This window comes from Micromys minutus, assembly GCF_963924665.1.
Source record: "Micromys minutus genome assembly, chromosome: 25".
In the NCBI taxonomy this organism is placed as follows: domain Eukaryota; kingdom Metazoa; phylum Chordata; class Mammalia; order Rodentia; family Muridae; genus Micromys; species Micromys minutus.
Genome location: NC_137960.1, coordinates 426,897 through 441,185, shown reverse-complemented (window position 1 = coordinate 441,185; position 14,289 = coordinate 426,897). Strand labels below are relative to the sequence as shown.

Here is a 14,289-nt window from a genome sequence, read left to right as displayed (position 1 = left end):
CCAAGGAAAGTCTTCATTTGCTCTCAAGGCAAAATTAGGGTCATCAGTATAAGAAAAATAAAGGTTGTTCTTAATGCCAAATAAAACTCTATTCTTCTGCTCTACAGGAAAAGCTGCTTGTCCCATCTCCTTGGTAATATAATACAAGAAGTTAGCATGTTTCTGAGACACTATTTCTAAAGACACAGTTTCTGGGTGAGAAGTTGGAAAGAGTGGAATTATATGGGACAAATTTAAAATGAGGGATGGAATTAGTGTGGTTAAAAAAAAAGACAAACTCTATAAGGTAGAAGTCTCAATAATCAGCTTAATTTTCCACAGATAGTCAAAGGCATTTGGAAATTTCTGTAGCAATTTCATAGCAATTTTATACTGTAAGTTATCAATATTGTTGCTATTGGCAACATTTTAATTTGCAACATATATCAAACTGTATGGCTGTTTATCTTCAATTAAAAAATAAATGAATTTCAATTTTCAATGGTTGTGAAAACAACACAGAGTTTTTATCTAAGTACTTAAATTTGTTTTAACTGGTGGAGTCGTTAAAAGTTATGAAGTGATATACTCAAAGCCCACTGATTCTTACCAAGTAAAATAAATGTATTTTTTGGTTAGTGACAGGAACTTTGTAATTAGAGATAGAAGAACAAATGTGTTAAAAATAAAATATATAGTATTTTCATTATGCTTCAGGCAAGGAATGAAATAGTAAAAGTTTTTTTTTTTTTTTTTTTTTTTTTTTTCTGGAAACAGGTGAGACAACATATCAAAGGAACTCATTAAGGTTAAAGAGAAGAAGAAACAGTGAAATCAAGATACTAATGTAATCTTATCTATCAGAGTATGCAGTATATAGTTTAATACATGCTCTTGTCGATAAAGTCTTATAGTTACTCATGAAGAACACACAACTACTCTAGTCAAGAAAACATACTCAGTACTAAACTCAAACTCCTACTACTTGTGTGTGCATAGTGTATATATATGTTAGTTATATATACAATATAACCATATATACATATACATAATTAACAATATATATGATATCATATATGTGGTATATCCATATATAAGAAATACATATCATATACATCAAATCTTTTTATGAGTATACTCTTGATATGTGTGATAAATGTGGAATTCACCTTGAGAGAACTGCAAATTCTGAAGCATTGGTAAAGAAGAAAGTATTTCAAAATGCTTTTTATTGTAGCACTTGGAGTAGGGCTAACAACTGTGCAGCATCACCTCAGCATGAGCAGCAGGGGAAGCAAGAGCTTCCTGAGTCAGTGCAATTTCAACAGGCTTTGAGCCATCTTTTCCTGAAATGCTGAGTCTAAAGCTGCTTTTCTATATAACCATTTGAATATCAAGGGTCACTGAAAAAGTCACGCTGAGATATGAATAATCAACTACACCAGGAAGCAAGATTGACTGGCTAGTGAACTAGCATCCACTCAAGGTGAAAATAGGACAATAGTTGGAAAACAACAGATCATGGGTTGTTAATCTGAATTCCAAGTGTCTACTTTATCACTATAGAAGTAATGAATAGACAAAGAAAAATTGGTTCAGATGACAATTTCTCTGATACAGGAAAACACAATTCAAAAGGAGTTACCACGTTTGAATATCCAAATAATTGGGACAAACAAAATGAAGGCACTGGAGTCATGACAGAACTTTGTTTTAGATTTAATGTTTGTCTTTATTTTCATTTCTTTAGACATGGTTATGCAAAGTAGCCTAGGCAGGCTTCAAGCTTGCAACCCTTCTGCTTCTGCATCCAAAAGGCTGAGATTACAGGGGTATGTTATTACACCTGATTTATAGGTAAAGACTGAGGTTAAACTGTGAAGAAATAGTCTGTCCCTATCATTCCTCACTGTCAGTCATTCTACCCCCAGATTAACAACACAGACTTAGAAAATAGGCCTGGCTAAAGAAAGCCTTTAAGATTTCCATTGCCTCATTGTAATAACAGGGTGGGACAAAACAAGTGGTCAGAAATAATAGTTAATAAATCTGAAATTGACTTCTTATCAGTCATATAATTTTTTTACTACATCCCGATAAATATCTATGAATTATATAGTGTGTTTAGGTACAAAATAAAGCAAACATAGTATTTTTGGAAACTTCTACCATGCAAATAAAGAATCTATAGTTAATTGTTACAGAAATGAAATTGGGCTTGCAATTTACATTATATTGCTGAATATGTTTATTTATATAAGTGTTGCTGTTTGTTTTAAAGAAGAAGAATATTGAAGCACAAAGCAATTAACAACACTCACAGTTAGTAAGCAGAATGACTAGGATTTGAACAAAGAAGAAAAATGCCTTTTATAAAATAACCAAAAAGAAATACAGGGAAAATTTAAACAAATATAGGGATTTAAACAAAAATGAATTTAAGCATGTGTTTATTTATTGTGTGTATACATATTTGCATGTGAATGTGGGTAGCTGCATGTGAAGGTTTGTGAGAGATTAGAGGATGTCCGAAATTATTTCTTTTCTTCAAACTTTTTTTTAAAGCAGGGCATCTTATTTTTCTGCTGCTATGATAAACATACAAACTTCTGGCAGATCCTCCTGTCTCCCATCTTACTGGAGGGGTATTGGAACTACAGATATGGCCCACTATCCCCACATGTAGCCTTGTTATTATTTTTTTATATGTAGGCTCCAGTGATAAACCTTGGATTATAGAGCTTGGACTGAGAGTCTTTAACCAACTGAGCTGTTTCTCAGCCCAACTAAAACAAATTTAAAACAAGAATTAGAAGAATTGGCCATTGAGGTTACTTTTCATAAGTGATAATATAAAGAAATTTCAAGATTTGAATGGGGCACGTGAGGTGGTGGACATAGTGGAACTAATGAGTCATGTTTCAGAATAAAGGAGGCAGAAGGGAAATGTGTACATTTGTGTGTGCTGATAACACTTAGTATTAGAAGCTAATATACAAATTATACAACGATTTAAACATTTGAAACTCTGGTGTTAAATACAAACATTAAATCTAAAACAGAGTTCAGTCATAACCCCAGTGCCTTCATTTTGTTTATCCTAATTATTGTTGTACCCCAAAAAAACAATCACTAATATCCAAAAAGATAACAAGTCCTTTTTATAGATATTTTTAAACAGAATGTTCATAATCTATAAATGTCTTAGGTCTGATGTTCTCCCTTGTTCTTCTATGATCCTTTTTTTTTTCCTCCTCTCTTCATAGGATGGGCTGGAGAGCTTGGAAAGAACACAACGAGTCCTGACATACCATCTTCTTATTACTCAGGTTTTATGAAATGTGCCAGGTGCCATGAATTTCCTGGTCTTATTCACATTGTGAAAAAGATAGATGTGTCAAAGTGCCTCAGCCCTGTCTAAAACACAGACCCACTGCACTCCGCCTGTACTACTTTGTTCAAGTGGTTTGGAGAAACTCTGTCTTCTCTAAATTTACTTTAATCTATTCTATGTGGTCAGTAATAAATACCCACATCTTGTTGAGCCAATGGTATTACAGCTAAAATGTTTATATATATATATATATATATATATATATATATATATATATATATATATATATATACCAAAATCCAGAGACTAGCTAACCAGAATTAACCAGCCATTAATCAAGCAACCTTCCCGGTTACACTGCTGATTGGCACCATATTATACAGAGAGAAAACAGAAATCTATCTTACCATGTATTACTACTAATTCTCGGAAGTTTCCCCTTAACTGAGTAGTGACCATCACTGATTAGCTTGAATTTTACCTGTTTATACTAATATGTGGATCAACAATCAGAGCTTGCTAGATGACTTCATCTTATTGGGATTTTCTGACCGGCCTTGGCTGGAGACACCTCTCTTTGTAATTTTTCTGGTGGCCTACATCTTTGCCTTATTTGGTAATATTTCCATTATCCTGGTTTCCCGCCTAGACCCCCAGCTTAACAGCCCCATGTACTTTTTTGTTTCTAACCTTTCTCTTCTGGACCTCTGCTATACTACCAGCACTGTCCCTCAGATGTTGGTTAACCTTAGAGGGCCAGAAAAGACTATCAGTTTTGGTGGTTGTGTGGCCCAGCTCTATATTTTCTTGGCCTTGGGCTCAACTGAATGCATCCTTCTGGCCATCATGGCCTTTGACCGCTTTGCTGCCATTTGCAAGCCCCTTCACTATCCTATCATCATGAACCAGAGACGCTGCATTCATATGGCCACAGGGACCTGGATTAGTGGATTTGCAAACTCTCTTGTGCAGTCCACTCTCACTGTGGTAACCCCAAGATGTGGACAGAGGGTAATAGATCATTTCTTCTGTGAAGTCCCAGCCCTTTTGAAACTAGCTTGTACTGACACAACTGTGAATGAAGCTGAGCTTAATGTTCTTGGAGCTTTGCTGCTCTTGGTGCCTCTCAGCCTCATCCTGGGCACCTATGTGTTCATTGCTCAAGCAGTGCTGAAACTCCGGTCTGCTGAGAGCCGCTGGAAGGCCTTTAATACCTGTGCTTCACATCTGCTGGTAGTCTTCCTCTTCTACTTCACAGCTATCAGTATGTATGTTCAGCCTCCTTCAAGCTATTCTCATGATAGGGGCAAGATCATGGCTCTGTTCTATGGCATTGTCACACCTACCCTCAACCCATTTATTTATACTTTGAGAAACAAGGATGTAAAGGCTGCCCTGAGGAGGGCACTGACAAAGGAGTTTTGGATAAAGACAAGGTAATAGCTAAAGAAAGACCGAAGAAGCAACGAAAAAAAGATTTGTTTCTCAAAGATGATTCTGGACTTGAAATTCATGAGTGAACCATCTAACAAATGCCACAGAGATCACAAGAGTAACTGTGCCAAAAAGGAAACAATCAACTATTAGTGAAACATATATTGTACTTATATACTTATAAAAGTACAATAGATCTCTCATTGTGGCAATAACCTTAAGAAATGCTTGAGCTGCAGGCAGGACTGAGCACTATGACTGAAAGGTTCATACAACACCACGTGGCCATAACATTTGTGATTCTGAGTCACAGCAAAGAAACTGATGTTAAAGCACATTTAAAAAGTCTGTAAGAAAACCTATCTTTGTTTTTTAAAATAAAATTGTTCAATTAAAAAAAAGAAAATTTGTAGATCAAAATTTTAAATATAAATTATTTTGCAATAAACCATGTCTAATATTTCATCACAAACACAACACATTTTAGGGTTGTTACTCCATAAATAAGCCATGGTTTTAAAATATCTTCTAATCTGGAAGAAAAAGCAGAATTGTGCAGTGATTTGCAAAAGAAACACTAATTAGAATACCAAATATTAAAAAGGTTCTAACTGAAGAAAGTTAAATCACATTAAATTTCTACACTATAAAAGACAGTGTCACTCAGGGCATTTTATTCAATTTTTATGTATGGTTTTAGAATAATAATATTAAATTAAAAACTTTGGTCACTATATTAAATATTTTGTAACTTTTTGCTTTTGACTGATTAACAAATACAAATTGAGTAAAGCTATAAGGGAGAAGTGAGTCCAGCAAATATCAGCATTAATGCCTTAATAGAAGTAAAAATCAAATTGAATCATAAACACAATTTCTTCTGTAAGTATAAGATATGTATGTAAAACAATTTTTTGTCAAACTTTTCACCAAATGTTTTCAACAACCCTTTCCTTAATTCAAAGTGCATGACAGGGAGAGCAAAGGGGGCAGAGAGATGGGTTGAAGGCATCTAGGTAATATTTGAAAGTGCTTTGAATTTTTCTAAAAGGACATTGAAATTAATACTTAAAATTGATATTGTGAAATCATAGATAAGATGTTAATACTGTTATTCACAAGAGAAAAACAAGTTCCACAATTTGGAGCCAGTCTTGAAGCAAACTGTAATTAAATACTGATCATGATGGACTCTAGTCAGGTCTGCTTTCTGAAATCCAGCAAGTGGCAATGAGTCACATGTCACAAGGGCTTTTTTTTTTTTTTAACTTTATTTTCAAAAAAAAAAGAAAAAATATTTTAAACATTTCTGCATAAATGTATACAAATACAGTTGTGTCAATGTTTGGCTTTTTTTTTTTAAGGTTTGATACTCCGCATTAAGGTCTTATTAGTTACAGTGAGCAAAAAGTACATGTAAAACAGGATGTAACCCGGAATTAGTCAACATTTTCTTGGTGTGGAAGGATTGAGCATGGTGTTTTATTTTCTTTTTTTCTTGAACTTCACACGGTCTGTGAATTGTTTCTGGGGCAGTCCGAGCCTCTGAAGTTAGCATCCCACTATCAGTGACTGCATATTATGTCTGTTCTTGTGTGACTGGGTTATCTCACTCAGGATGATATTCTCTAGATGCAACCATTTTCTTAAGAATTTGGTTAAGTCATTGTTTCTGATAGCAGAGTAGTAATCCATTGTGTAAATATACCACAATTTTTGTATCCATTCATCTATTGAAGGACATCTGCGGTTTTTCCAGCTTCTGGCTATTATAAATAGAGCTGCTATGAACATTGTGGTGCATGGATCTTTGTTGTATATTGGAATGTCTCTGGGGTATATGCCCAGAAGTGGAATAGCTGGATCTTCAGTTAGTACTATGTCCAATTTTCTGAGGAATTGCCAGACTGATTTCCAGAGTGGTTGTATCAGTGTACAACCCCACCAACAGTGGAGAAGTGTTCCTCATTCTCCATAACCTCGCCAGCATCTGCTGTAATCTGAGTTTTGGATCTTGGCCAGTCTGACTGGTGTGAGTTGGAATCTCAGGATTGTTTTGATTTGCATTTCCCTGATGGCTAAGGATGTCGAGCACTTTTTTAGATGTTTCTAAGCTATTCGATATTCCTCAATTGAGAGCATATTGTTTAGCTCTGTACCCCATTTTTTAATATGGTTGTTTGATTCTCTGGTGTCTAGCTTTTTGAGTTCTTTGTATACCTTGGATATTAGGCCTCTATCTGATGTGGAGTTGGTAAAGATCTTTTCCAATTCTGTTGGCTGCCATTTTGTTTTCTTGACAATGTCCTTAGCCTTACAGAAACTTTGCAATCTCATTAAGTCCCATTTGTTAATCTTTGACCTTAGAGCTTGAGCCATTGGTGTTTTGTTCAGAAAATTTTCTCCTGTGCCTATGTGTTCTAAGGTTTTCCCTACTTTCTCATCTAATAGTTTCAGTGTATCTGGTTTAATGTGGAGATCTTTGACACTTACACTTGAGCTTTGTACAGGGAGATAAGAAAGGGTCTATTTTCATTCTTTTGCATGCTGAGTGCCAGTTGTACCAGCACCATTTGTTGAATAGGCTGTCTATTTTCCATTGAATGTTTACAGCTCCTTTGTCGAAAATCAGGTGACCATATACTTAGGGCTCATTTCTGAATCTTCTATTCTATTTCATTGATCCACGTGCCTATTTCTGTACCAGTACCATGCAGTTTTCAACACAATTGCCTTGTAATATAGCTTGAGGTCAGGGATAGTGATTCCTGCAGATGTTTTTTTTTTTGTTGTTGTTGTTGTTGAGGATGGATTTCGCTATTCTAGGTCTTTTGTTATTCCAGATGAAATTGCACATTGATCTTTCCAACTCAATGAAGAACTGAGTTGGAATTTTGATGGGGATTGCATTGAATCTGTAGATTGCTTTTGGTAGGAGGATGGCCATTTTTAAAATGTTGATCCTTCCAATCCATGAGCATGGGAGATCTTTCCATTTTTTGAGATCTTCGATTTTCTTCTTTAGAGGTTCGAAGTTCTTGTCATACAGGTCCTTCACTTGCTTAGTTAGAGTCACACCAAGGTATTTCATAGTTTTTGTGACTATTGTGAAGGGTATTTTTTCCCTAATTTTATTCTCCACATGTGTCCTTTGAATACAGGAAGTATACTGATTTGTTTGAGTTAAATTTGTATCCAGTCACTTTGCTGAACTTGTTTGTCAGCTGTAGGAGTTCTCTGGTAGAACTTTTGGAGTCACTTAAGTACACTATCATGTCATCAGCAAAGAGTGATGTTTTTACTTCTTCCTTTCCGATTTGTATCCCCTTGATCTCCTTTTCCTGTCTAATTGCTCCAGCCAAAACTTCCAGTACTATTTTGAATAGGTAGGGGGAGAGTGGGCAGCCTTGGCGAGTCCGTGATTTTAGTGGGATTGCTTCAAGTTTCCCACTATTAAGTTTGATGTTGGCTGTTGGTTTGCTGTATATTGCTTTTATTATGTTTATGTATGGACCTTGGATTCCTGTTCTTTTCGGGACTTTTAACATGAAGGGGCATTGAATTTTGTCAAATGCTTTCTCACCATCTAGTGAGATGAAGTTGTAATTTTGTTCTTTGAGTTAGTTTATATGGTGGATTACATTGATGGTTTTCCTTATATTAAACCATCCCTGCATCTTAGGGATGAAGCCTACTTGGTCATGGTGAATGATCGTTTTGATGTGTTCTTAGATTCGGTTTGCAAGAATTTTGTTGAGTATTTTTGCATCAGTGTTCATCAGTGTAATTGGTCTCGAGTTCTTTTTCCTTGTAGGGTCTTTGTGTGGTTTAGAAACTAGGGTTATTGTAGCCTCAAAAAATGCGTTAGGTAGTATTCCATCTGATTCTATCTTTTGGAATAGTTTGGAGAGTATTGGTGTTTTGTCTGCAATAAATGTCTGATAAAACCCCGCACTGAACCTGTCTGGACCTGGGCTTTCTTTTGGTTGGGAGGCTTTTGATGACTTCTTCTATTTCTTTAGTGTTATGGGATTATTTAGATGGTTTACTTGGTCCTGGTTTAACTTTAGGATCTTGTATCTGTCTAGGAATTTCTCCATTTCCTCCAGATTTTCCACCTTTGTGGAGTATAGGCTTTAGTAGTAGGAACTGATGATTTCCTGAATATCCTCAGTTTCAGTTGTTATGTCTCCACTTTTTTTTCTGATTTTGTTAATTTCGATACTCTCTCTTTGCCCTCTAGTTAGTCTGGCTAGGGGTTTATCATTCTTGTTGATTTTCTCAAAGAACCAGCTCTTGGTTTTGTTGATTCTTTCAATGGTTCTTTTTGTTTCTATTTGGTCTATTTCTGCCCTAATTTTGATTATTTCTTGCCTTCTACTCCTCTTTGGTGTATCTGCTTCCTTTTGTTCTACAGCTTTTAGCTGTGCTGTCTAGTTGCTGATGTATGCTCTTTCCAGTTTCTTTTTGGAAGCGCTCAAGGCTATGAGTTTTCCTCTCAGTACTGCTTTCATTGTATCCCATAGGTTTGGGTCTCTTGTGTTTTCATTTTCATTGAATTCTAGAAAATCCTTAATTTCTTTCTTTATTACTTCTTTGACCCTGCTATCATTTAACAGAGTGTTGTTTAGTTTTTGTGTGTATGTGGGCTTTTTGTTGTCTTTTTTGTTGTTAAAGACAAGCCTTAAACCATGGTGATCTGAGAGGATGCATGGGAGTATTTCAATCTTCTGGTTTTGATTGAGGCTCGTTCTGTGTCCAATTATGTGGTCAATTTTCGAGAAGGTGCCATGGGGTGCTGAGAAGAATGTGTATTCTTTTACTTTAGGATAATATGTTCTGTAGATATCTATTAATTCCAGTTGGTTCATAGTCTCTGCTAGTTTTGCAGTGTCCTTGTTCAGTTTCTGTTTCCATGATCTGTCCATTGGTGAGGGTGGGGTATTAAAGTCTCTCACTATTATTATGTGGGGTGAAATGTATTTTTTGAGATTTAGTGGGTTTCTTTAATGAATGTGGGTGCTTTTGTATTTGGAGCATATATGTTAAGGATTGAGAGTTTCTCCTGACAGATTTCCCCTGTAATGAGTAAAAAGTGTCTTTCTTTATCTTTTTTGATAACTTTTGGTTGGAAATTTACTTTATTCAATATTAGAATAGCCACTCCAGCTTTCTTCTTGGGGCTGTTTTTTTGGAAGTTTTTTTTTTTCTCCCAACCTTTTACTCTAGATAGTGTCTGTCTTTGTCTTTGAGATGAGTTTCCTGTATGCAGCAAAATGCTGGATTTTGTTTTTGTATCCAGTCTGTTAGCCTATGTCTCTTTATTGAGGAATTGAGACCATTTATGCACAGGGGCTTTTAAATGAAAAATCTCTTCAGCCACCACAATATTTTTCATGTGGCTTTGTTATTTTTCAATAATTACAATTCCCAGCATTCTAGAAAGTTATCTGGTCCTTAGGCAGGTGGAGCTTACAGATTGAATTTGGCTCTTACTGTGTCTAAGTGGGGAAAAAAGTTTGTTTTTCATTTCATTGATCAACACAAATTCCTCCTGACAATTTATAAAATCATGAACATATGCTCATTATGAATAATCTGTAATTTTCATACTGTAAGTATACATTCATATGTTTTCTTTACTCAAATAATACAGTATAAAGCATAAGCTGTGAATGTCTAAACTTGCCTCTAATAAATATTACTTCTGTTTTGTCACTATTTCTAAGTAATCGATTAAGGTCCTGATGATTTTTTTTTAAATGTTCTGAAAACCTTTTTTTTGTTTTACTGTTTTGTTTTGTTTTTTAATTTGTGAAACAAATGTTCTAGAGAGTGGATTCTGAAATTTAAAATTAAATGAGCATGTGATTAGCAACTTTCATAATCAATGTTTCCAAAATTATGGAAACTCGGAAACAAAACCATTAAGATCTAATATAGAATATGTTATAGAAAACTTATATATTCTAATATAGAATATGTGCAATAATCTTATCCATAAATTAAAGTACTCTAGCAAATTGAGATGCTACAGTCCACGAGACTTTTCTTCTCGTTTGTGAATTCTATTTGTTTGCCAGACAACATATTTTAAAATATTTTACAGTTGCTTTTTTTGGGGGGGAACTCTGATTAATCCAAATTTTGTGATAAGTCTTTCTTCAGATGGACAGTTTAGTTCCATTTAAGTCTTTTATTTACTCTGTATATTGTTAACTCACAGAGTACACATATAGGCTTCTGTTTCTCAATATCATGCTATAGACGTATATGCTCAGAAAACAGAACAAGGATCATTGGGTTACAGAACTGTGAGCAGCTATGAGGACTACCACAATATTTCCAATTCCTTCTAAAAAAAACAACACTGCATTTCCCATCACTGACACCAGGGGAGTTTCTCTTTTTCCTATTGTTCCAATTGGTGAGGCAAATCAAGCTGGACCATTAAAAAGGCTTTTGTAAAAGCTTGATAGTTCATTGTTATAAAAGAGGAACATCCATTTGCTTAGCTAAGTATAATCTGAAAAAAAATCCCAAATCTACAAAGCTTTTTATCTCAGTATTTCTCATAAATTATGATCTGTTACTGTGTGGGGGTCACAATACAACATAAAATATATGCTAAATTGTATTAACAAACAACCTAGTATTAACAAACAAGTGCACAGTATTAATGTTCATTCTTCAAGCAGTGTTAATTCTTCGAGACCATGTGATGTTGAGAGCAAATGAAAAATTGCATCTTAGATTTCTTAGTTTTTTCTTAAAGTCTAAATAAAACTCAAGCATTAAATATTAAAATGTTTATTTTGTACTGGAATAAGCATATACATTTTTATGACAGTAGTATAAATTTTTAAACACAATCACCAAAGAAATGTTTAGCTGTAGTGAGATGTTCATGTAACTCCCCAAGCCCACCATGTTAGGATTAGGCAGCAAAAGGTCCCTTGGTGAGTCTGTGCCAAGTTATGCTGCATAGACCACAACCATGTAACAGATATAACAGGGGAAGTTTTGGGGGAAAGAGGGAGACTGTCTTAGAGTGGGAACATAAAAAAGAAGTAAAGGCAGGCAAACAGAGAAACAGGGAGACAGAGAAAATGAGAGTCAAGACATCTAGACAGACCTTTTAAGGGATAAGCCTGTTGCATAGGAAAAGACACAGCTTACAAAGACAATGAAAATGTGCCACATCTGGCACCAGCCTATTATGATGTAAGCTGCTGGTGCTAAGTCATTGAAAGGTAGACTTTTGAAGTGCCATATTTACAGCATTCCTCCCTTTTGTTTGTTAACATAGATGTGAAAGTAGAAAGGGGTGGTGAGGCTGCTGTTCTCTTTACAATGCTTCCTGTTGTCTGAGGTTGGTAACATCTTTGGAAATGCAAGTCCTAGGAATGCAGGCTAGTTTAGCTCACTGACTGTCTAGGCTCTGTGGGATTATTTGGGGCTCAAAAGTACAGGTCTGGTCAAAGCAATCTTTAAGGCTGGACCACCTAGGCTTAGCACTTTTAAGCTGTCTGGGATTCATATTGGAGGAAACATCTGGACCTGGTAGGATGCTGGAATAAATTATGGACAGATAATAAAGTTGAGAAGTTTACAGGATTTCTTTTTCCTTAGGCCCATGGTCCTGGTAGTTGGAGGAAGGGAGTTCCAAGACCAGAAAAAGAGGAAGAGATCCTATCTATTAGAATAAACAGGGCTGGAGAGATAGCCCAGAGGTTAAGAGCACTGTTCTTCCAGAGATCCTGACTTCAATTCTCACAACCACATGGTGGCACATCGCATCTGTAATGAGATCTGATGCCTTCTAGTATGTCTGCAACTCACATACATAAAATAAATAAACTTTTAAAAAAGTTTTTAAAAAGAATAAATAGATGGCAGAAATGAGCTGTTAATTGACAGATATGGAAGAACTTGGGAATGGGTGGGATTAGGATACATGATGTGAAATTTACAAAGAATCAATAAAAATATGTTAGTATTTTTTAATGGCAGATACTTGACCAACCACCAAAACAGTGACCCCTGGTTCCTCCATGGTCATTTTGGCAGTTCCCAAGGCAGTTGTTGAGATTCAGTAAACCCCACCCCTCAGTTACCTAGCAACAGCCAGTTATAACCTACCCCTCAGTTACTTGGCAATAGCCAGGTAAGCTCTGCCCAGTGACCTGACACTATAAAAAGGGCTGCTTACCCCACCTCTCTCTTTTACACTCTCGTTCTCTTGTTCTCTTGCTCGCTCTCTGCCCTTACCCCTCCTCTTCCCCTTCCATTTCCCACTCTCTCTCCATGTGCTCATGGCCAGCCTCTACTTCTCTACTCCTCTATTCCTCTCTTCTCGCTCTACCCCTCTCTCCTCTCTCTCTCTCTCTCTCTCTCTCTCTCTCTCTCTCTCTCTCTCTCTCTCTCTCTCTCCCTCACCCCTCTCTCTCTCATCTCTTTCAATCTCTGCCTTTACTACCCTCTTAACTCCCCTGTGACCTGAATAAACTCTATTCTGTACTATACCATTCTGTGGCTGGTCCCTTAAGGAGAAAGGATTCCCAACATGGATCCCCCAGAGTCATCTCCCTCACCTCCAGGCCTCGCTGCAACTCCATGGCCATATCCCCCCCCCCCACTCTCTTCATCCTTTTCCTAACATTGGTGCTGAAACCCCGGATGTCATCTTTTAACAACATTGGTGAGGAGATTAGATTTCCTCATGACCTGATATCTCTTTTTCCTTTCAGCAGTATCAGTCTTTGGCTGCCAGGCCTAGAAATCTGATAGACTTTCCAGAAGGGTAGGAACTTGGGGTAACTGGTCTACCGTTCTAGGCAAAGTGGAGCAATTCATTCTTCTGTGTCCAGCTTGTCCATAATTTGGACAGGATTCTGGCAGCAGTCAAGGTGAAGGGCAGTTTTCCACCCAGTAGCTGGCCTTGACACATTTAAAGCAAGCTCCAGGTGTACTTTCCTTTGTGCCCATCTTCTTTGGAGGAGACCAGAAGTGCTGCCAGGAGATGGCATGTCTCTTTATCATGAAAAGACTTTTTATTGAACATTACAAATGTCATGTTTTGCAGACCTCTGAAGCATTTCAGGACCATCTATCTATTAAGTATACCCGATTTAATTACTTGCTTTAGGCTTAACTTTAAAAACTGAATAAGGCTTATTCCTATAATTAATTATATTAGCATGACTACAAGTATTGTTCTGAACATATTAAATAATTTATTCATTTATAAGATGACTAACAATATTAACTTGCACTTATTTCTTAATTATCCTTAACAATTTACAATCATTTAGTAAGTCTAAAAATTACTTAATAAGACTAGAACTTTATATTCCATATTTACTATGTTTAGGCTTAAAAATAACAATTTTGAATTGAAGCTCTTCTAATAGCAAAATAAAACTTTTAATCATAGACACAGTCCATAGAGAGAGTGGCAACTTTGCTGATCCTTTTGTAGTGTACTATTACAGGCCATTATAATATTCTGTATAGCTTAGTTTATCCAAATACCTAAAATC

The 14,289-nt window shown here is 36.0% G+C and overlaps 1 protein-coding gene across 1 annotated transcript; it reads left to right on the top strand.

Annotated features, from left to right (window-relative positions):
• Positions 1-3,808: 3,808 nt before the first annotated feature.
• Positions 3,809-4,753, top strand: LOC308436924 (olfactory receptor 2B6-like; the record flags this gene model as incomplete). Its single annotated transcript, XM_080937934.1, has 1 exon — positions 3,809-4,753. One exon carries the CDS (start codon positions 3,809-3,811, stop codon positions 4,751-4,753), a length of 945 nt encoding a protein of 314 aa, XP_080794060.1.
• Between the last annotated feature and the right edge of the window lie 9,536 nt (positions 4,754-14,289).